This window comes from Grammomys surdaster, unplaced genomic scaffold (genome assembly GCF_004785775.1).
Source record: "Grammomys surdaster isolate TR1022 unplaced genomic scaffold, NIH_TR_1.0 130, whole genome shotgun sequence".
In the NCBI taxonomy this organism is placed as follows: domain Eukaryota; kingdom Metazoa; phylum Chordata; class Mammalia; order Rodentia; family Muridae; genus Grammomys; species Grammomys surdaster.
The window spans coordinates 24,767,595-24,790,045 of record NW_021604588.1 but is presented as its reverse complement, the minus strand read 5'-3'; the positions used below and the strand labels follow the sequence as shown (position 1 = coordinate 24,790,045).

At 40.2% G+C, this 22,451-nt stretch overlaps 1 protein-coding gene across 2 annotated transcripts in view; it reads left to right on the top strand.

Annotated features, from left to right (window-relative positions):
* The window catches only part of Syt14 (synaptotagmin 14), a 91,368-nt gene that overhangs the window by 66,173 nt on the left and 2,744 nt on the right, over positions 1–22,451 (top strand). For both annotated transcript variants that reach the window (XM_028760346.1, XM_028760348.1), the window contains exon 5: positions 20,587–20,776. In XM_028760346.1, the coding sequence (XP_028616179.1) occupies positions 20,587–20,776 (190 nt within the window). The remainder of the gene's footprint in view (positions 1–20,586; positions 20,777–22,451) is intronic.

Below are 22,451 nucleotides of genomic sequence, written 5' to 3'. Positions count from 1 at the left end.
TCTTCCTCCTCTTCCTCCTCCTCCTCCTCCTCCTCCTCCTCTTCCTCCTCTTCCTCCTCTTCCTTTTCTTCTTTTATTTTTGTTTTTTTGAGACAGAGTTTCTCTGTGTGAGCCTGGCTGTCCTGGAACTCACTCTGTAGACCAAGCTGGCCTCGAAATCAGAAGTCCACCTGCCTCTGTCTCCCAAGTACTGGGATTAAAGATGTGAGCCACCACTGCCCGGCCCAGAGTCCCTTTAAACAAGGTTAAGCAGCACATGAGTTTATTAATCTAATGTTTACTATATTCCCCTTTTGAGATAGTCTTGACTAAAATAATGTCTTCCATATTCTTTTAACAATTGTCAGACTTATTTTTCTTTCAGCCTTCTACCGTCTATCTTCTTTCTATATCCAATTGCCTTGCTTGACTAGTCCTCTAGTACCATGCTGAATGTAAGTAGTAAGAAAAGATGTTCCTGTCTTGTTCCCATCCCTAGAGGGCCAGCATTCACTCTGCTAAGACAGAATTTTTAGCTGTGAGGTACTCATACATGTCCATTATGAGGAAGCTCCCTTCAGTTCCTGATTTGCCGTTGTTACAGCATGTTGTGATAAGCATTGTCTGTATCTATTGAGATGATAGCTTTTATCTCTTGTTCCATTATTGTGGTATATTACATTTGCTGAGTGTTTATGTGAGGGAGTATGTATGTAAGTGCAAGTACGTGTGTGTGTGTGTGTGTGTGTGTGTGTGTGTGTGTGTGTGTGCCAAGCTTGTAGATAACTGGCATTGGTACTCAAGTGACGCCCAGTGTTTGAAAGTTTTCTGTATGGGCCAAGCTAGCTGGACTTATAGCTAATGACCTCAAGCTAACAGGAAGTTGCCTATCTCTACCTCTGAGCTTACTGTCACTAGGATCTTAGACTCATATTACCATGACCAGCTTTTCATGTAAATTCTGGAGATCAAAATGAGATCATAACATTTGCAAAGCAAATGCTTTACTAACTGACCCATCTCTCAGCCTATTGCTGTTTTCCATTTGTTAACATCACCTTAAATTCCTGAATAAATCCTATTTTGTCACGACAGCTTAATAGGTTTTTTTTTTTTTACCATATTTGTGGTACTCATAAAAGATACACGTGATTTATTATGTTTTTGTTCTGATGCCTTTGCCATGCTCTGGTAGTTTACTCTCAAGGAATAAACTAGAAAATATTTTCTCCTCTTGTATTTTGTTTTTTTTTTTGAAGTTTTTCAGTATATGCTGATATGTTAGTGCAGCTGTAACCAAAGACCTTACAGCAGGAACTTTTTTCTTTCTAGATGTTTGAAATTGTTGGCAGGTGGTGGTTCCATTAGAAGTCAGATGTCACTGGCTACACCCATGGTGACACTGGCCTGTTGATGTGTCACTCCAGTCTGTATTGTAACTTCAGATGGCACTGTCCCTGTGTATCTCTGAGTCTGTTTTCTCTTCCAGCAAGAGTAGCAGTCACATTAGATCAGGAGTCTAACTTCTCTAACATTGACCTCCTTTTGAAACACATCTTTGCAAGTCTGCAAAGACCTTATTTTCAGATAAATTCACACCAGCTGTAGCAGATGTAGGATGTGAACATTTCTTTGTAGAAAATACATTTACTCTATAATGGATAGAGCTTAACAGTGAAGCTATCTGAAACAGGGTTGACTTACTGGGAAGTTTGGTTGCCTCTGGTGTGGCTTAGTAATTCAGTTTCTTACTCATGTTCTCAGATTTTCATTTCCTTTTAAGACATTTTGAAGCTTATGTATTTATAAGAATTTCTGCAATCCATCTAAGTTGTCTAATTCATTAAATTTCAGATAGTAGTCCCTTATTAACTTTTTTTCTCAAGGTCACAGTTAATGCTCCTTTTTCATGTCAGAGTTGAGAGGTTGCACTGCTTGCTGTCTCTTACTTCCTTGGACACGCCAGTTAGATGTTTTTCAGTTTTTCTTGATCTTCTCAAAGAATCAGTTTTTATTTTGTTGGATTTTTCTCTTTGTTCTTAGAAAATCTTTCCCCTCCCATCTTTGTTTAAGTTTCTGTTTTATTGCTTTGGGCTTAGTGTACTCATTTTCTAGTCTTGTTTCATGTTGTTAGAGAATTTTGATGATTTGAGAACTGACTTTCTTAATAAAGGCACAAATGGTTATAAAGTTCTCTGAACTGGTCTTCACTGCATCTCAGATGGCATGTTTTGTTTTCATTTGTCTCAAAAGACTAATTTATTTTTAATTTTGCATTTGAATCTTTAATTATTTACAAATATGCTATTTAATTTACATGCTTTTATAATTTTTAAGTTTCCTTCTGTTAATGATTTCTAATTTAATTTAAATGTTTTAGAAATTTTAACTGATATTAAATTAACAAGCCAAGGACAGGTAAGATTTTACACAGAACCTTGCCAACCTAAGACATAAGTGCATCGCTTTTGATAATGTATATTCTATGAGGGGTAAGGAAGGTATTCTTGTCAGAAAGACCTAAGACAGGCTCAGTCTTGTTAATGAAATAAAAAAATGGGGAGAGGCAGAGAGCCTTTGGGGCTGCTTGGCAAGTATCTGACTTAGGCCAAGGACAAGGAAATGGGGTGTTTGGCAGGAATGTGATACTGGTAAAGGACAAGGAAGTAGGTTTCAGGCAGGAATCTGACATTAGGCTAGAACAAAGAAATAATTTCAGACAAGAATCTAAATCTTAGGCTAGAAAAGGGAGTAGGCTTCAAACATGAAAATGACTTTGGGCTAGGACAGGGAAGTAGGCTCAGATATTTTGGTCATCCTGATAAGCCCTTAGAAATAGTTATCACAGGAGTGTTAACGTAATTGTGTTTAATGCCTTGCTTGTTCTTTGACTATTCGTGTTTATTGTCTTACTTGTTCCTTGGCTATTTGCATCTATTGTATTGCTAGACCCTCAACCTAGAACTGATCTTAATTCATGCATGTAATTAAAATGGTATAAAAGCAAAAAGGAGGAGGGGGATGGGATCGGAGGTTTTAGGGAGGGGAAAGGGGGAAAGGGGGGTGACATCTGAAATGTAAATAAGGAGGCAGAGGCAGGCGGATTTCTGAGTTCGAGAGTTTGAGGCCAGCCTGGTCTACAGAGTGAGTTCCAGGACAGCCAGGGCTACACAGAGAAACCCTGTCTTGAAAAAACAAAACAAAAAATGAAATGTAAATAAATAAAATATCCAATTAAAAAACTGAAAAAAATTCACACAAGAAAATTTTTAACTAAGACCTATTTTTTGTCCTAACCAGTTGTCTATTCTCATTACTCACAAAAAATGTCCCATAAGCACTTGGAAAAAAGCTTCTGTGTTCTGCAGATAGCTGTTACAGAGATGGGCACACAGTGCTCAAGTCTTCTCATGCCTTCTTGCTCTTCCTGTATGAAAAAGGGAGCATTGTTGACTTTAACTTTTACTGAAGAATTGGGTCTATGTTTTCTCAGTTTTGTCAGTTGTTGCTTTTACTTTTGGACTACATTGTTGGGTCACATTTTTACCATTATAAGTTGTTAGTCTTTGTCTCATATTAAATTTTCTTAGAATATATTTGTGCTGATACTGGCTTAGCCACTCTACCTCTCTTTTTGTTTATTGATACATCTTTTTTTCCCCAGTCATTGGTGTCTTTAAATCTAACAGAGAACTCCTGTAGCTGTAATATTATTGTGACATGTTGTCTGACACATATTCTGCCAGTCCTTGACTTTTGGTTGGGATGTTTACTCCATCTACAGGTAATGTGATTACTGGTGACAAAGTCCCATATTCCCTTTTATTTGTTTGTTTGTTTGTTTCTTATTCCTTATTTCTCTGCCTCTCCATTACAGTTCTATTTTGTGTTAGGTATTGTCTAATATGCTGCCTTATTTACCTTTCTACTACTGTTTTTCAAGTTATTTTCTTTGCGAGTTTTCTGGGAATTATAATTAACATCTTAATTTAAAATAATCTAATTCAAGTGAGCACCAACCTAATTTCTGTAGTATGTAAATTTTGCTTAGTGTGTGCCTCATCGATTTTCCTTCTCCATTTTTGTTGTTATTATCATACAAATTATATCTGTATATATTAGAAGTTTATTAACAAATATTTAGGCTTATTGCTTTATTCAATGTCTTTTAAATTGGATAGTAAAGAGTTATATATTGGTTTCGCATTCCTGCCTTAACAAATTATGTAAAACATAAAATTTTTTACCTTGTAAGCTTGAACAACATTAGTCCAAACTTGTCACCCAGGAATAGATTTCTTCTGGGAATTACAAGAAAGGATCTTGCTTTGTTTTCTTTTTCTTAATTTGTTTTCTTTTTTTGTCTTCTGTTCTGCTTTTTTACTCATGCTCCCTTTTTTCATCTTTCAAGCCAACAGCAATGGGATTTTGACCTCACTCTGATTGACTCTGTCTCCTGGCTTCTTCTTACAAAGGGGAGGGAGGAGAAGAGGTGTACCTCTTATAAAGGTACTAAGCTGATTTACTATAATGGTCAAGAGCACTCTCCCTTTGAAAGGTCTCTCATCAGGTCAAAGTTGTTTTTCCATATAAGGTAACATGTACAGATTCTAAGGCTTTGAAGCCTTCAAGCCTGTCCCTGTAACATAGTGACTCCCAACAGGGCCACACCTCCTAAACCTTCCCAAACAGTTCCACCAACAGAGGGCCAGGCATTCAAATATATTAGCCTGTGGAGTTATTCTTACTCAAACTGTCACATTTCACTCCCTGGCTCCTAGTAAGCTCATGGCATATGATAATATAAAATGCATTTAGTTCAACTTCAGAAGTCCCATAGTTTTTCATAGTCCCAACACAATCTAAAAATGTCAATAAAATTTAAAAGTCCAAAGTCACTTCTGAAACTCAAGGTAATCTCTTAATTGTAACTCCCTATAAAAGCAAATTAGATACTTCTAAAATACAATGGCACAGAATACTAGTCCAAAGTGGAGGAAAGGAGGCATAGTGAGGAAATTCTGGACCAAAGCAAGACCAAAACCCAGGGCTAACTCCAAGTCTTATATGTCCAATATTAAAGGTTTGGATGTCTCCACCTTTCCAGCTTTGCTGACAACAATGAACTTCTCTCTTGTGGGCTAGTTCTGCTCCCTGTGTGCAGCTCTCCTTGGCAGATATCTCACTGCTTTGGCACCTCTAACATTTTAGAGTCTCCATCACAACCTAGGCTTCCCTTCCACAGCTTCATGCTGTGGCCTCTAAGGACTTCTTCCATGCAGGGACTCCTGCCACATGTCCAGCCTCAGCTGCTCTCCCTAACTGCAGAGGAAGATTCCATGTTCCCTGTATCCTTCTTGACTCTAAAGCCAGAACCACATGACTAATGCTGGCTAATCTTGGATGACTGCTGAGAATAGAGGTTGGCCCCCTTCCTGAATCACTATCGAATAGTCTTTAATTGATGATGTTTCTTAGATGCAGAAAAATCCTCAGGCCTTTCCTTTTTATAAGCTTAGCTGAGTGGGGTCTTGCTCTGAGGGCACCATTCCCTGTATTCTGTTTCACACCAGGCCTTTCTTTGTTCTTTTCCTGTCTCAGCACAAGCCTTGGCTCCAACATTAAATTTCCTGGTGCTCTTTATCCTTATAGATCTATGTAAGAGTGATTTCTAATAACCATGCAACAAAGTCAATACTAGGCTGTCTTAAAATCACCTCTGCCAACAAAATTAGTCCAAAACTCTTCAGTTTAGCCTCATGCCTACATATTTTTATGACAAGGGCAAAAGGGTGGCTACATTTTTTGCCAAAATATCATAATGGTCTGTAGCCCAGTTGCTAACATTGTTTCCTCTGAAACCTCTTGAGTTGGGTCTCCATGGGCCACATTTCACTTAACACGACTTTCCTCCAAGCTTCTACTAGTATGTCCTATTAAGCCCTGCTTACAGCAATTGATTTCCTAGTCCAAAATCTCAAAGTCTTCCATATTTCTCAAAAACAAAACAAAAAACCAAAAAAATGAGCAAACCGAACACTGTGATGGACCTATCATAGCAATGCCCCATTTCTGGTACCAACTTTAGTCTTTTTTCTTCCTGTTGCTGTGCTAAGTCACCATGACCAAAGAAAGTAATCGGGGAAAGAGTTTACTAGAGGTTTATAGTTTCAGAGGACTTGAGTTCATGACTACCATGGCAGGGAGCATGGCAACAGGCAGGAAGGCTGGTGCTGGAGCTGAGAGATTACATCTTGATTCACAAGCATGAGGCAAAGAGAGAGACACTAAGAATGGTGGAGGGCTTTTGAAGCTTCCAAGCCTACCCTTGTGACAGCTCCTCCCACAACACCATACCTCCTAATCCTTCCCAAACAGTTCCACCAACTGTGGACTAAGTATTCAAATAGATGAGCCAATGAGGCAGTTGTCATTCGAACCATCACAGATGTGATTCATCAAATTAGAATGTTTCAGTCATTATTTTTTGAAGTGTCTTCTGTACCTTCTGTTCCTTCCTCCCAGGATTCTGATATGTTTGATGATGTTCCTCACAGGTGTCTGAAGCTTTCTTCTCTTTCTGGTTGATTTTCTTCACTCTAAGGCTAGAAATTCTCAATTTCCCTAACCATCAAATTCAGTGCTGTTCATCTCTCTATTGAACTTCTCATCTCAGTTTCCAAATCCAGAGTTTTCATTTAGCTTTTTTTTTTTCTTACAGTCATTTATATCTCTTTATAAATGTTCTCTATGTGCTGAAGTATACCTCTCATCTTTAGCAATAGTTTCCATTAGCAATTGGAACATGATTAAAAAGGTCCTGGAGAGATGGTTCAGAGATTAAAAGTTTGTGTTGTGCTTGTAGAGGATCCAAGTTCAGTTCCTAGCATCTCAATTGCTAACAATCACCTGTTCCTAAAGTTCCAGAGGATCCTGTACCCTCTTTTGGACTATGTGGTTACTGCATTCGTGTACACAAACCCCCATACATGCACATATTTTTTTAAAATTTTTTGCAAAAGAAAAATAGAATGTCAATGACAGTCTTCTTCCTAAGCCCACTTCTGGCCTTCCATGGTTTCTGCTGCAATTGTGCTGTTTTGTTTTGTTTTTATGTCTTATAACCTTTTCTTGTTTAAAAAGTAGTGGAAATTTAAGTGTTATAAAAGACTACATCTATACATCAGCCCCATCTCCCAGTTTATTGTTTTTTTTCCTCATTATTGCTGATTTTTTCTTGAAGATATATTAATTCTGTAAAGTCTATTATTTATCATGTGTAGAGTTGCTGGACTCTAGTTACATTGGTAGTCAGCTGCTATTCCCTTAAAAGCCTTGAATCATTAATTCTCCCAGAATTTGATAGGGCTGCATGTGTTGTGATCTACCTTCCTATGTCCAGTTTATAACTGCCTTGGCTTTCACTTCCTGCATGCACAGAGCCGTGGAGTCAGCTGGAGTTGAGGATTAGGACCTTCCTAGGTCTTTCCTGGGCGTGTGCACAGCCTTGCCTGTGTACGTAGACCTCTGGATTTCTAAGAAGGCATTGAAGCTTTTAGGGCTTGCTAAATTATCTCATTTCACAGATTTTCCTCTCATTCTCTTGAGCCTTCTATTAGCTTCAGTTGGAGCTGCTCCCTCAGTAGCTACAGAATTTAACAGTTCCAGGAATTATAACCAGCCTTTTTCCTGTTGTGATCATAAAGCTTAAGCCAGGTAAGACGGAGTCTAACTAAGCCTTGTGTGTAGAACCTTCCTGGGAGCTGGGAGCTGAGTCTGGACAGTTCTCTGAAAGGTTGCTGGTCATTCCAGCCTATCCCTCCCTGTCAGTGTTTTCCTGGCTTGGGGGGCTTTCTACTTTTGAAGATACCGAACTAGGGGACTAAAATTTAAATTCTATGAACCTTATTGTTCTTATGGTAATGAGTTATTTTCCTTGTGGACACACGTCTCAGACTGCTAGTTTTGGTTGTCTCTGATTGCTGAAAAGGTTATTTTACCAGCTTTTTTCTGATGCCTGTGATGCTTGTGTGGAGCAGAGTACTTCGAGAAGCGCTTATTTACTATTTTGTGTGAAGTGTTTGAGTAGAAGTGTCATCATCAAGGCCAGTGTTGTAAAGTCTAGTGTCCTCACTTTGGCATGGGGATTGGTAAGTGAAGTCAGTAGTGATGTGAACCCCAGTCATCTGGTTAGGGAAGATCCGAAAAGATAGATGCTTCCTAACCCCCACCCCCACCTTCTTCACACATACCAAGCAAGATGCATAGTATGATATACTAGGAGCATAGAGTGGGGCAAAGATAGCTATGATGTTATGATGCCAATATGTTATGAAAATAACACCATCTGTTGCCTCATATAGTCTTATAACTGGGCAAGATGGTAACAAAGATTTCCACTTTAGCAAGCAGCTAGAATCTCAGAAGGCAAGTGCTCTCAGTGGAAGGACTCCATAATAGGTAGAGTTTCTCTTAAGTTCTTCTCACTAGGTTAAGCCTGCTAAAGATTTTGCGATGCTTATGTTTGCTTTTTGGGATATTGTTATGGAGGCCTCAAACACACACTCCTCCTGGCTCAGCCTCCCAAATGCTAGGAATGCAGGAATGTGTTACCACACCTGGCTTTAAGATATTTTCTAGACCCTATCCACCATCTTAGAGCATGTGTAGTTCTGCTGAGAATAGGACTTACAAAGTGTGTGTATGCATGGAAGGCTGTGGTGCTCAGTAGAACCAAAAAAAAGCACACAGTTGTTCTTAAAAGTTTCTGCTAGAGATGAAACTCAGTTCTACATGGGAAAAACAAACAAACAAACAAATAAAACAGCATCACAGTGACCACTTGTGGGAAATCAGGCAAAGCTACGTGGTCTGGGGAAATTATCTGGGCCTTGTGAGAATTCACGCCAAATTCTCAAGTAGTGTTTCTATAACAGGCCATTGAACCCAGAATCTGTGTGATGCTATATTCCTCGTGAGTTTAACTAATGAAAAGTAAATTAAATAAATGTGTGCTGTTTTCTTTTTTCTCTTTCTTTCTTTCTTTCTTTCTTTCTTTCTTTCTTTCTTTCTTTCTTTCTTTTTTTTTTTTTTTTTGAGATAGGTTTTTCTGTGTAGCATTCATTGGCTGTCCTTGAATTTGCTTTGTAGACCAGACTGGCCTCCAACTCACAGAGAGCCTGCCTCTACCTCCCAAGTGCTGGAGTTAATGATGTGTGCCACCACCACCTAGTGTGTTTGTTTTTTCAAAAAAACGATTCCTAGAGGAAAATGTCCCCACCTCTATTGGATCAGTTGTGTGAGACTGAAAGAGGATGCCCAAGATAGAGAGCTACTGCCTGAAAAACACTATTGTAACATTTTGAAACACCCAAGATACAAGTGTTCTTCTAATATAGGGAGCTCAAGATCCAGGGGCTGCCAATTCAGTGGAAGAATTGAGAACTGATCACTGTAGAGTTGGGCCTAGGGATGGTTGAGCTTTCCAGCAGGTGTCAGCATTACTTTAAACAGCACCTTTAGGCTTCTGTGAGAGAGGATGGTTAGATTATTCCTTTGTTCTCACCATCCTGGGGTTTGCATTTACTGTCTTAGAATATACTATATTCTATCTAGACCTGCATTCAGTATTTTACCATCTGCATTTTTTTATTATTATCGTCTATGGGATTACTTCCCTGTACTACTAAGAAGCAAAGATTTTCCCTTCTCAGGGAGACTGGGTCAACAGGGGGCAGCACGATCTTAGGATATTTAAATTTTGGTCATTTGACCATTCAGAAACAAGACATATAGAGATCCTGTGGTAGGGGCATTTTGAAGCATAGAATCCCTTTATGTGAAATGAGATGATTTATAATACAATTATATAAAGCAGATACAATGATATTTACTAAAAGAAATATTACTTTATAGTACTTATACTAAACACTGAAAATAATGAGCTTGCTTTAAACAAAAAAAAAAAATTTTAAGAAAATCTTTCTTAAATTCCTTAAGTGCAATGGCTGCCTTCCATTTCCAATGAGGAAATTGAACCTTAGTCTCTGTCCCCGTGCCTGGGAGCCTGCCATTGCACAACTGTGGGTACCACACCCTAGTGTCACCGCACCACTGATATTCAGTCCTGTCCACTTCTTTGGTTTTTCACAGTGCATCTTAGAGGAAATCCTGATTTGTACTGGTGGATTGCAAATGATAACTTCAACTTGTTATTCTGCAGTCTCCAAATATTTTTTAATTAAGTAAATGACAGGAAAATGTTTGTTCCATGGTGGGGAGAATAGCATATTGAATCTATGATATAAACAAATGTTTTGCTGCTTTGAAATGTGCGTCGTAGGCAAATAGTGTAATGGCAAAGGCAGAGGTCAGTGCAGCCACTCCACATCTCTCAGGTAAACTGAAGCATGTCCACACGCTGGCTGCTCACCAGGCTCCCACGTGCCCTCACCTGACACAACGCTGGCTCCTTTCATCCACTCGTGCCCCAGATTGTGTGTATCTTGTATTTTAAATAACTAAAGTCATATTTTAAAAATAAAATCTAGTAGAGTCCAGCAAGTACAGTTATGGGTAACTAAGCATCATCTAAAACATAAACAATGTTTCTAAAATAAAAATATGCTTATAACACAGATTCAGATCATTTTATTTAAAACATTTGTTCATAGAAACATTCTGTGCATTTAAAATACACCAACCTGGAGGCCAGAGATATGATTTAGCAGCTAACAGCACACACTGCTCTTGAGGGAACCCAAGTTTCCCTACCAGCAACCATATCAGGTGGCTCACTACCACCTATAGTTTCAGCTTATGGTACCTACATTCATATATACAGACAGACAGACAAACACAATTATAAATAAATCTTTTAAAAATTATTTTGAAAAGAGCACACCAACCTGTATAGGAATAATCAGTTGTACCCCACTATGTAAGTCCAGTAGCCAGTTTGAATAAGCTCACCCTCCATTGTGTCCAGAGATCACTTCTGGAGGATAGAACTGTACAAACCAGCAGCCCAGCTAGTATTGCAAGTCTTAAAAAGGAAGCTTTTCATTTTTCAGGAATACGATGGATCAGAAAGTCAAGTCCAGAACCCTAACCTTATAGTAAGACCATGTTTTGGCACTCAGTACTTCCCAGAAGACTCAACCAGTGACCAAGTAGAACCCCCATTCAGACAGCTCAGTGGATAAAGTGCTTTTCTGCAAGCATGCAAGCTTGAATTCAGATCCCCAGCACTCCAACAGTGATATGGAAAGTAGGGATAAGAGGAAGCCTGGTGTACAAAGCAGTGAACAAGAGACCTCTTCCTTTTTATCTTCTTCCTCCTCTGCTTCCTCTTTCTCATCCTCTTCCTTCTTTTGGTTTTTCAAGACAGAATTCCTCTGTGTAACAGAGCCCTGGCCTTCCTGAACTCTCTTTGTAGAGCAGACTTGTCTCAAACTTAAGACATCCACCTGCCTCTGCCTCCCAAGTGCTGGGATTAAAGGTATGTGCCACCACACCCAGCCTTCTTTGCTTTTGTATCTACTTTTCTCTCATATATTATCTCAGCTAGAGTTTCCCTCCCTCTTCTCCCAGTCCCTCCCTACCATCTCCCCTTTTACCTAGATCCACTTCTCCTTTCCCTTCAGAAAAGGGCAGGCCTCCCAGGTATATCAAGTTGCAATTAGACTAGACACATCCCCTCATCTTAAGGCTGGATGAAGCAAGCCAATAGGAGGACAAGGGTTCCAAAAGCTGGCCCAAGCATCAGACAGCTACCACTGCAGCTGTTAGGAGTCCCACAAGAACACCAAGCTACACAACCATAACATATAAGCAGAAGAGGGAATTCAGACCCATGCCGGCTCCCTGATTGTCGGTTCAGTCCCTGAGTCCTTTGAGCCCTGCTTAGTTGATTCTGTGGATTTTCTTGTGGTGTCCTTGACCTTTCTTGTTCCTACAATCCTTCCTCCCACTTTTCAGCAGGATTCCTGAGCTTTGTCTACTACCTGACTGTGGGTCTCTGCCACTCCCATCATTTGCTGGATGAAGCCTTTCTGATGACAGTTGTGTACTAGGATCCAGTCTAAGTGATAAAGCAGTATTATTAGGAATAATTTCCTTCACTTTTTTCCCCATCATGTTTGGATCTATCCTAGGTCTCTGGGCTATCTAGACTCTGGTTTCTGGCCACAGTGTCAGGCATGGGCTTCCATTAATAGCATGAGAAGATACCTTGGCTTAAAGTGAACGATCAGAACGGGCACCAGGGCTGAACTCTAACCGCCACATGCAGTTTTTGCACACGGAAACACACACGCACACATATGAAGGGAAGAGTACATTTTAAGGCTTAAGGAATCTGAAAGGTAGAATGAAAATGCTGAGCATATTTTCCAAGGAGACCTCCAGAATGAGAAACATTCTCATGTGGAAATGGCCAGATCATCAGATGGAAAAAACATGGCCCCACATGGGAATATTTAAATCGTTACACACCCAGGAAAACTACAAAAGAATATAACTCCAAAGACAGAAGGGAGATAACACTGAATGAGCACAGGGAATCTATGAGGAAGCTGCAGTTACTCCCACAGGCTTCTCAACAGCTCCAGGGAAGGTAGAGGCTGTGCAGAGGTAGAGTGATTAGAAGCTTCCATTCTCATACCGTCTAAACCATCATTCAATATAGAGAGGAATCTCCAGATATTTCCAGGCAACCAGGAGACCTACTCATAGACCGTTGCTCAATTAATGACTAGAGCTACATTTATAAGGAATAGATTGAGTTCAAAAGAAGGTATGAAATAGAGGCAGTGGTGAGTCAAGAGACATATGCTATATGTTAAATGTATAGAAAAGCCTATAGAAGCAGAGGTAGATTACACAGTAAAGCACGAAGAAGGACACAGATGATTTTAGCAACAGAATAGATTCAACTTAATGTATACTGGTCCAACCTCTGCCCAATGATATTAAAATATGTGCTTTCTTTAAATACACACAGAACATTCATAAAAGCCAACCATATGCTACACCACCAGGGAATTCTCCACAAATAGCATGAACTACTATCATAAAAACTTCATCCTTTGACCACATTGTAATGAAATTATAGAATTGTTCAGCAAATGCCTCTAAAGTGCACAGAGTATTTGCCAGATGTTCTAGGTTGTTGGTACACATTAATGAGAAAGGTCTTCCTCTGCATGTATTATAGCCCTAGGGAAGGGAGGGGACATGTAACAGTATTACAGTGAGTTGTGGTGTGCAAGCATTGGAAAGCACTGGGGGAAGTCATGGAGGACAAGATTCTGTTTAAATGGAGGGTCAAACTAAGACCTGGAGTAGGCAGAGGGTTCACCATATACAGCTTGGGAGGAATACCCCATACAGTAGGAGCAGTCCGCCTGGGCATGGGATATGTCTGCTGAGTTGTGTATCATGAAGCTAAAACACAATTGCAGAGTAGAGGAGATGAGGTAGACAGCCACTCCCTATCCACATCTGTTTCCTGACACACAAATTATAAGCATTTTTTAGTTAACCCTGAGTCAGAGATTAAGACAGCAGAAGTTCAGAAATTTTACAATAGAAAAAAAGAGCATTGTTCATCTTGTATAGTATACTTCTAACAATATTATACCCAAATGTTTGTTCTTAAATTTATTCCTATTAAGATAAGGAAAGCGTGATGTGTGGTGCACACTTGTAATCTCAGAACTAAGGGGACAGACGAATGAGGATGGAGAGTGCTGAGGTTGAGACAGGGTCTAAGCTACCCAGGCAAGGATTGGCCTCACTCTGTAACTCAGCGACCTTGAACTTGCCGTCCTTCTGCTTTAGCTTCCTGAGAAGCTGGGGTGACAGTCCTGAGCCATCAGGCGCTGTTCCATCGTTTCTTCTTGCTTGGCTGTGGTAAGGCTAATAACACACACTTAGCCCAGCAAGGAGCCTGGCGGAGGTCATTGTAACTGGGGCATCACCCTTCTCAGTGCATGGGTAATGGTCCCCACAAAAAGTGAGAGGGAACCAGGGGCACATGACTCAGTTGAACAGGCTTTAGTAGTCAAGCATCCATGTCTTTCTCTTATGTCCATAGTACCCAGCTTTTATTTGAGGTACCAGCCTGCAACTGCATTGGTCCAGTTTTTATTAATATAATACAACACCCAAGACATTAGTAGAGAAAAGAGGTGTGTTTAGCTCATAGTTCTGGAGTCTTAAAAAAAACCCGTCCGCATGGGTCAGGCTCTGTGAGGGCCCCTGTTGGCTGCAGGAAATCATGGTACAAGTTGGTGTGTTTTGGCAGGAAGACAGTATCTTTTTCCTCTCCTTACAAAGCCACTAGGATTCAGTTTTGAGAGTTTCACCCAAATTACCTGCTGTAACCACCTCTAAACAAGACAGTCAGGTTATAGGGTTAATTTATAACATTGGAGTTTAAACTCCTGTGTAAGTTTTGAGTGGGGATCATGTTTAACCCATAACACAGACATTCTTCCAAACCCTTCCTGGCCCTAACTATCCAGATGTGCAGGTCTCCAGCCTCCTGGAAGCTGTTCACTTTCTCACAACTCACAGAACTTCCAGAAACCATCTAGCAACCAACAGGGAGAGCCTGAAAACTGAAACCAAGCATAGAGGACAAGCCTAAGGAAGAGAGGAGGGGATCTGGGTTCTGGGTTAAAGCCTGGACCAGTAACTGCCTGAAGCTCCTCTGTACACACTTGTTCTTCCTGAGCCAGTATGTTCCCTTGTCCAGCTGAGTTTCTTCAGTCTAGGCATTCAGTCAGAACCTGAATTACAACAGCACCACCCAGTTTTAGGCACCCTGGCTTCCAGTCCCACTCAGGGTAGACTGCCTGCCCCTGATCTCCTTGTCGTTACACTGTAGCTCCTTTGGGTGTCTCTGAGTTTCTAGCAGATTCAGCCTGGCTGCTCACCGTCTCTCCTGAAGTCACCTCTGGTTGTCACAGGTGACAGACACCCTTGTCTCACTTGGCAGTGCCCTCTGTGCTCCCGTCACCCATTTCTTGTGTAATGAAAATTTTTCTTATATAAATAAAATTAGAATCTGAATGCTGTCTTCCAGCCACAGTGAAGATACATTCAACAGATTATTCAAATTTACAGTGATTATTATACAGTTCAGTTTCAAGTTTAAAATTTTGAATGTAGTTCCAAGTAAGCTGGAATCTACTTAGAGTCAGTGGGAAGCCTGGTATGCTTACTCTGTAGGAAATGGCAGTTCTGAGATGTTTACTTAACTTAAACCTACAGGCACCATTAATGGGCATTGATTCTGGATAAGATTAACACTGTATAGAGTTCTCTCATCAGTCTGAAATTTTGAGATTTTTTTCTCTCCTCACAGAACTGATAATAATCCTTCACCCTCTGGCAAAAAGACTTCATGAAGAAGAGGAAACATTAAAAGAAAGTCTAATGCAAGATGGGGGAACGTTTGGCTTTGGGGAGCCTGTGGTACCACTCATTCATACCAGCTTAATTATGGTTCAGATTTACCTGGCTCTGGGTTAATCGCTTGAAGTTACTGGCACCTAGCAAGCCCTGTTGTAATTTGTGACAGGGTCTACAGAGACTGCCTAAGGTAGAGAGAAGGAGGAGTGGCAGCATGCAGTCTGCCGTTGTCCCTCCACTCCCTGCACTGCTCTCCACTTACACAGAGACCGTGCGTTGCCACCTTCTCTAAGGTGGAATGCAGAATAAACCCCTGGAGGACAGCCTTGTCTATGATCTAAGTGATCTGTGTTACACCAAGGCTGACTTGGATAGAATGTTACCATCGAGGGTCTTCACGCTCTCCCTGTTGGGCTCAGCAATAGGTATTCTCATAGCAGTAACATGGTCAGAGAGGTGCTTGTCCCCCTTGAGCATTCCTGGTGATAGTGCGGCTGGGCTGACAGGCAGCTAGTAGGTTCATATTTTGTTCTAACAGATGCTGCTGGTATAGCAGCCTAGTGTAACAAATTCAGCAAGTGTGTTCAAGCATGTTTTTTACTCTATTTTCAGAAGTAATAATGTCAACTGATTAAAACTAAGATTGTACTGGGAGGACAGTGGTGGTACACTCCTTTAGTCCCAGCACTTGGGAGGCAGAGGCAGGTGGATTTCTGAGTTTGAGGCCAGCCTGGTCTACAGAGTGAGTTCCAGGACAGCCCAGGCTATACAGAGAAATCCTGTCTTCAAAAAAAAAAAAAGAAAGAAAGAAACTAAGATTGTATTTTCTTTTCCAACTGTTGGGAAAACATACCAAATGATGTGGGGGTTTACCCATGATTTAGGAATATAAAATATATATTCCTTTTGGCTCCTACTCTGTGATTTAGAGGTATATTTGAAAAATGATATTTTATCTTCCTCAAGGCTAGATCAATTAGTTGAAATATGCGCTCATTCTTTTTTCTTAGTTACATAGCCAAGAGTAAATTTAAATGTGAAGGTTTATCTAAAACATTAAAAATATTTTAAAGTTAAAAAATATAACTGTGTGTGTATGTGCATGTCTGTGTGTGTGTGTGTGTGTGTGTGTGTGTGTGTGTACATCTGTGTGTGGATATGCCACAGTGCATTGTGTGTGTGTGTGTATACAGCTGTGTATGGATATGCCACAGTGCAGTGTGTGTGTGTGTGTGTGTGTGTATACATCTGTGTGTGGATATGTCACAGTACATTGTGTGTATGTGTGTGTGTGTGTGTGTGTATATACATCTGTGTGTGGATATGCCACAGTGCATTGTGTGTGTGTGTGTGTGTGTGTGTGTGTGTGTGTGTGTATACAGCTATGTATGGATATGCCACAGTGCATTGTGTATGTGTGTGTGTGTGTATACATCTGTGTGTGGATATGTCACAGTGCATTGTGTGTGGATATGATGGCACAGTGCATGTTTGGTGATCAGTGGACAACTGTCATAAGTCATTCTCTCCTGCCACCTTCTAGGATGGATCTATGAATTAAACTCAGGTCACTGACTTCCCACCCATGAGCCACTGCCTGTTGAGCCATCTCTGGCACTAAAAATACTTTAATCATGTTGTTATAAAAAGTAGCCTTTCTCTTTTCCTCTTCCCTCTACCCCTTCCTCTTCAACTCCCTCCCTTCCTGTCGTCTTTTATCATGTCATTCATTCTTTCCCTCTTCTATTCCTGTTCTAACTCAGGAGATTCCTTTAGAAGTCTTCAAACAACATGCTGAATGTTTATTCTACCATCGTGTATGTACGTTTGTGTTTTCCTTATATCAAATAATCCTTTCTTAAGCCTTTTTTTCTTATGAAAACCCAGTATACTTTGAAAGGGGTAAAAAGCAGAAATGATACCACCCGTTTATCACAAGTATATGCAGGTAAAATAAAAACAAAGCCATTGCCCTGGGATCATCTGTCACACTCCTCTAGAATTAGCCATACTTTACATGTGTATAAACTTGCTCTTCTTCACCGTCTTACCACCCACCATAGTTCCGTACTAATTAGGGTTAGTTTGCTAGATGATCTCCGAGTTGTTTGCTTTGGGCTTGTTTTTAGTAAATACAGTTCATGTGAGCAGGTAACCTTCTTGGGCCAACATTTCAGAGTCACACTTGTAATGTTATAACGGTTTCTACTGCTATGAGGTACACTGTCATATGAGCTTACCAAAAACCCACTGTCTGCACTGCCGTTTTGGTCTGGGATGAGGAGTGCCTCTCTGGCTTTATTCTTTCTTGTCTCTTGGTGGCACTGCATACATCTCCAGTGGGTATATATGTAGGGGTGGGATTGCAAAACCATGGGGACATGTATCTCTGGCATTTTTTTAAAGTAGTATCTGCTTACACTGCCACCAGAGAAAGATGATGGTTCCCCTTCTCCGTGTCCACACCACACTAGATACTCTTTTAATCTATGTGTTTATTGTTACCTCCAAGTTTGAACTAGCAATGCTCGGGAAATGCAAAGAAACTGTTGAGATTCTTGTTAGAGTTACATTTAATCTACTAGATGACGGGGGGGGGGGGGGGATGTTGCCTAACACGTTCAGTGAGTTTCTCTGGTAAGGCACTTTTCACTTACTTGGCAATGCTCGTGTTTCCTTTAGATGCCTTTCAGGCTAGCATGCCACACATTGTGTTCGTTCTCGATATTTTATGTTTTAGGCTGCAGCTAATGCTTATGCCTCTTTTCTTTTGTTTGATACAAGATCTCACAGCGTAGTCTTGGCTAGTGCAGAACTCACTGTGTAGACCAAGCGAGGCTGAAGCCTGAAGTCCTCTGCTTCAGCATTGCTGGGGTGCAAGCATGGGCCGCCATGCCAATGTCTATAAATGCTCCTTTTGATAAATTTTGCTTTCAAGTATGTTGCTGATGTATTTGCAATTTTTTTTCAAATTTTACCTTTTGTGCAACTGCATTTCTTCTGTGGATTTGGTGAGCTTCCCCACTCCTCTTACATTATGATGGCTTTAATTGACTTTATTGCTGTTTAGTAAGGCTAGGACCTCCACTGACTGTGATTTCTAAGATAGTGAATGGTGACAGAAATCAGGAATCGTTAACAGTTTCAAAGAGGAAACAAGTTATGAAAGTTTTTGAGACCGGGTCTCAGGTATGCCAGGATTGACTGGAGCTCACTGTGTAAACAAGAGTGGCCTTGACTTTCTCTCATCTTCCTGCCTCCGTCACCTGAGTGCAGATATTACAGGTATGTGCCACCACACCTAGCTGATGTGGTGCTGGAGACTGGACCTAGTGCCTGTGTGCTCTCTAGCTCCGTCACCCCCACCCTGTGCAGATATTTTTTTAAAATGTAACATGTTGTGTATTGATGGATTTGGATTGCTAACGGTTTCTTTAGGAACTTTAAACCTAGCTTCACGAGTGAGTGAATCCTGTGATACGTGCCCTTCTTATGTCTTTCCTAAGCTTGAAGTCTAAGGGTTTGTTAGAGTCCTAACACAGATGGGGGTAAGGACTGTTTCTTCTTTGCTCTCTGAAAGTGTTTGGAGAAGAAGATTATCACCAGTTAAGGGAAGCTGTCCCCACTAAAATGTCTTGTTTTGTGTCTTAATTTAAAAAACTTTTTAATTACAAGTTCAATCTTAGTAAGATGGTTGGAATATTCTGTTTCTTCTAGTGTCTCATCCGTAAGCCATCATTCTCTAAGAGTTTGTCCATTTCGTCCAAATTTCAGATTTGCTGAGAGTTGTTTGAGCTGCCCTCTTACGACGTATTCATGATCTGTAGAATACACAGTGCACTCGCTCTCTTATTGGACTTTCCAGAAATTTATCCATTTTTGTTAGTCTTTTCAATTTTAGTTTGTTACCTTATTTTCATTACTATTTATTTTCTCAAGAATCACTTAGAACATATTCAAATATATCATAGACCTTGTATTTCTATTTGATCAAAAATCACACTATGGAATTTCCCTCATCTGAAATTGCTGTTACTTGTCTGTGACTGTAAGGAAGCACTCTGCTCCACCACCAGGTGGCTGTGCTTTGTCCACAGACTGATCTCACCCAGCTTCTCCTGCTCAAACACCCAGTCCCTAAGGGGAATGTGCTACTGGGCCACTGGTGGGTGCCTGTTTCTCCTTAAAGTTATGGGGTCTTTGCTTTCTGTGTCTTCAGCCCACATTATAAGGTGCACATGAATCTAGGATTCTTCAGTTTCCTAGAAGCTGAATGTGTCGTCATTGTTGAGTGTACTTCGTCACCTCCGTGAGTCTTGTCTCCAAGGAAACAGACACATAGCTCAACAGCGTGTGGTTATTGTATACCTAGAAAAGTCTACAATGTGTTTGCTTTCCTGCCTCTCTGTTTTGTTTACTTATCTGCATGTGCCAACCTTTGTCTTTAAGAATATAGTTGAGATATTTAGTGTAAATAAATTCACATCCATGTTTTGAGATTGATAACTCTTTAGAAAACAGTCTTTTAGCTCCAGAAAATACCTCATTACCATGTGTAAGTTGAAGAAATTGCTTGAGCTATTAGGATGGTTCTGTGATTAAAGACACTTGTTGCCAACACTGATGATCTAAGTTCAATCTCTGGGTCCCATATTGAAGGAAAAAACCAGCCCTGCTGGCTGTCCTTTAACTTTCACATACACACTGGCCACATGCATTTGTGTGTGCATATCTGCAATAGATAGATAGATAGATAGATAGATAGATAGATAGATAGATATAAATGAATAAATAGAGTTTAAAAAGAAATATCTTTGATTTGTCTAAAAGTATGCAGGAATTTGGAAATGTCTCTATTACTTGACTGAAATGTCTACAGACTGTTGGTAATTGTTTGGGAGTGTGTTATGCACCTCTATCCTTGTCTTTCTGTGATGTAATTTCAGTACACACAGCATTGCCATTTTATTGCTTTTGTTTGTTGTAGTAGTTCGTGGTGATGATGTTTGAGACAGAGCCTCTGTAACTCTGGCTGGCCTACAACTTAGTGTATAGACCATAGCCGTCCACCTGCCTCTGCCACCTGAGTGCTGGTAGGAAAGGTGTGCCCCACCACAGCCAGCCAACAATACACCTTATAATCTGTGTTTTATAAAATACTATAACAATTTTATATTTGCTCTACAGGGCTGTGACTCTCAGGTGAGCTTGTCTGAGGTATCCTGTGGTGACAGTACATCCTCCTGTCAGTCTCTTGAACATGGCTCTGTTCCAGAAATCCTCATTGGACTCCTTTACAACGCCACCACTGGAAGGCTGTCAGCAGAAGTGATCAAAGGCAGCCACTTCAAAAACCTGGCAGCAAACAGACCACCCAGTGAGTGAAAAAGAGTTATTTTTATCTTAATGTTTTCTGCACTTAGGGGACTCGAATCATTTTAGTCTTAACCAACCACAATGAAACACTGAATCATCAGCCAATCTGTTTCATGTTTTCTATTTCCAGTCATTTGGGAAGAGGAAAATGTGAAACCCAAAATATTAATTGTATGGTGACAGGAATTTTAATTTTTCATAGTGTCTGCAGAATAAATTATCCCTATCATAGCCATTATCTTTTAATTCCAGAAGAAGTTACAGCGCTTTTAAAAGTAACTGGTATTCACCGTATTAACAGAAAAGTATATAGCTTTCGTTAGCTAAAGATTAATGTTTTGTTTTCTGTCTACATGCAATACTCTGAACTAATGTAACTACTTCTGTATTTCTCTTCTTTTATCCTTAACACCTTATGAAGAAAGTATTTCCTCACATCTTGTTCTCCTTTGAAATTATAGGGGCTACCGATGAAATAGAGTGGTACAGCATGTACTTAGTATGTACAGCATGTACTTAGTATGTACAGTCCCTGCGTTTTATCACGAGCACCATAAGAAAGAAAAACTTATTACCCTACACAAAACAAACAAATGAAAAACATCACTCCGAAAGCTAGCAAGCCTTTTTCCTCCCTTCCCAGTACAAACAAAATCAGGACAGTGTTTGACCTAGGTGACTGGGGGTGGGGTTGGGGAGTGAAGCCCATTTGTCTCTCTCGTCTCCTCTACCATCTCTGTATAGTGAGGATGAGAGTAAGTTTGGGGAGTGCAGAGAAGTTGTCCCTACTCCACTCCAGGACTCTTGATGGCTGTGAGCCAGATCTAAATGGGGGACAGAACAACTTCTCTGTATTTCTGTAAATTAAACTTGTTCATGCCCTGGACTAAAGCTTTGAAAGGAAATTGTAAATAATTAATAGCTTAAGTTTGTTAACTGATTTCCCAGATACTTTCTTAACACACTCTTACTCAGAGTGCCAAGCATAGGGGGAACTTTTTCTATTCTTTATGTTAACTTTGCTTTTAGATGCCATCAAATTCATTATCAATGCAGATGAAACATCATAAAAAGATACTAGGTTTGTAGCAAGAAATGTTAGGAAGCTTACTTTATACATCATAGAATGTGCCTATCCCTAAATTGAGAAGTCTGAAAGCCCAGGCTGGAGAGATGGCTCAGCAGTTAAGAACCCTAGCTGTTCTTCCAGAGAACTCAGGTTCAATTCCCAGGATCCCAACTGTCTAGAACTCTAGTTCCAGGGAATCCAATGTCTTTGTATGGCCTCTGCAGGCACCAGATACACACTACATGTAGGCAGAATACCCATACACATAAAATAATGAGATTGTTAAAAAGAAAAATCTAAAGAGAAAAAAATCGCCATAGACAAATGGCCAGACCCACAAGTCTGTTTCTTAATAGGTAGAGTTAAGGTCATGTATCTTATAGGGTAATTGTGAGAATCAGACCTGACAAAGGTACATAAAAGTAGAATTAGTATCATCCAGTTTCTTGTTACAAAGAGAAAACTGATTGTGTGAAAGATCATTCTGAGAATAAACAGGCTAGAGAGTCTAACTTGATTGTCTTCATCCAAACACACTGAGAATCTCTCCATGGAGGGCTGGAGAGAACCTGAGTAAGATTTGCAGGTGAAGACAGGTGAGCTCATG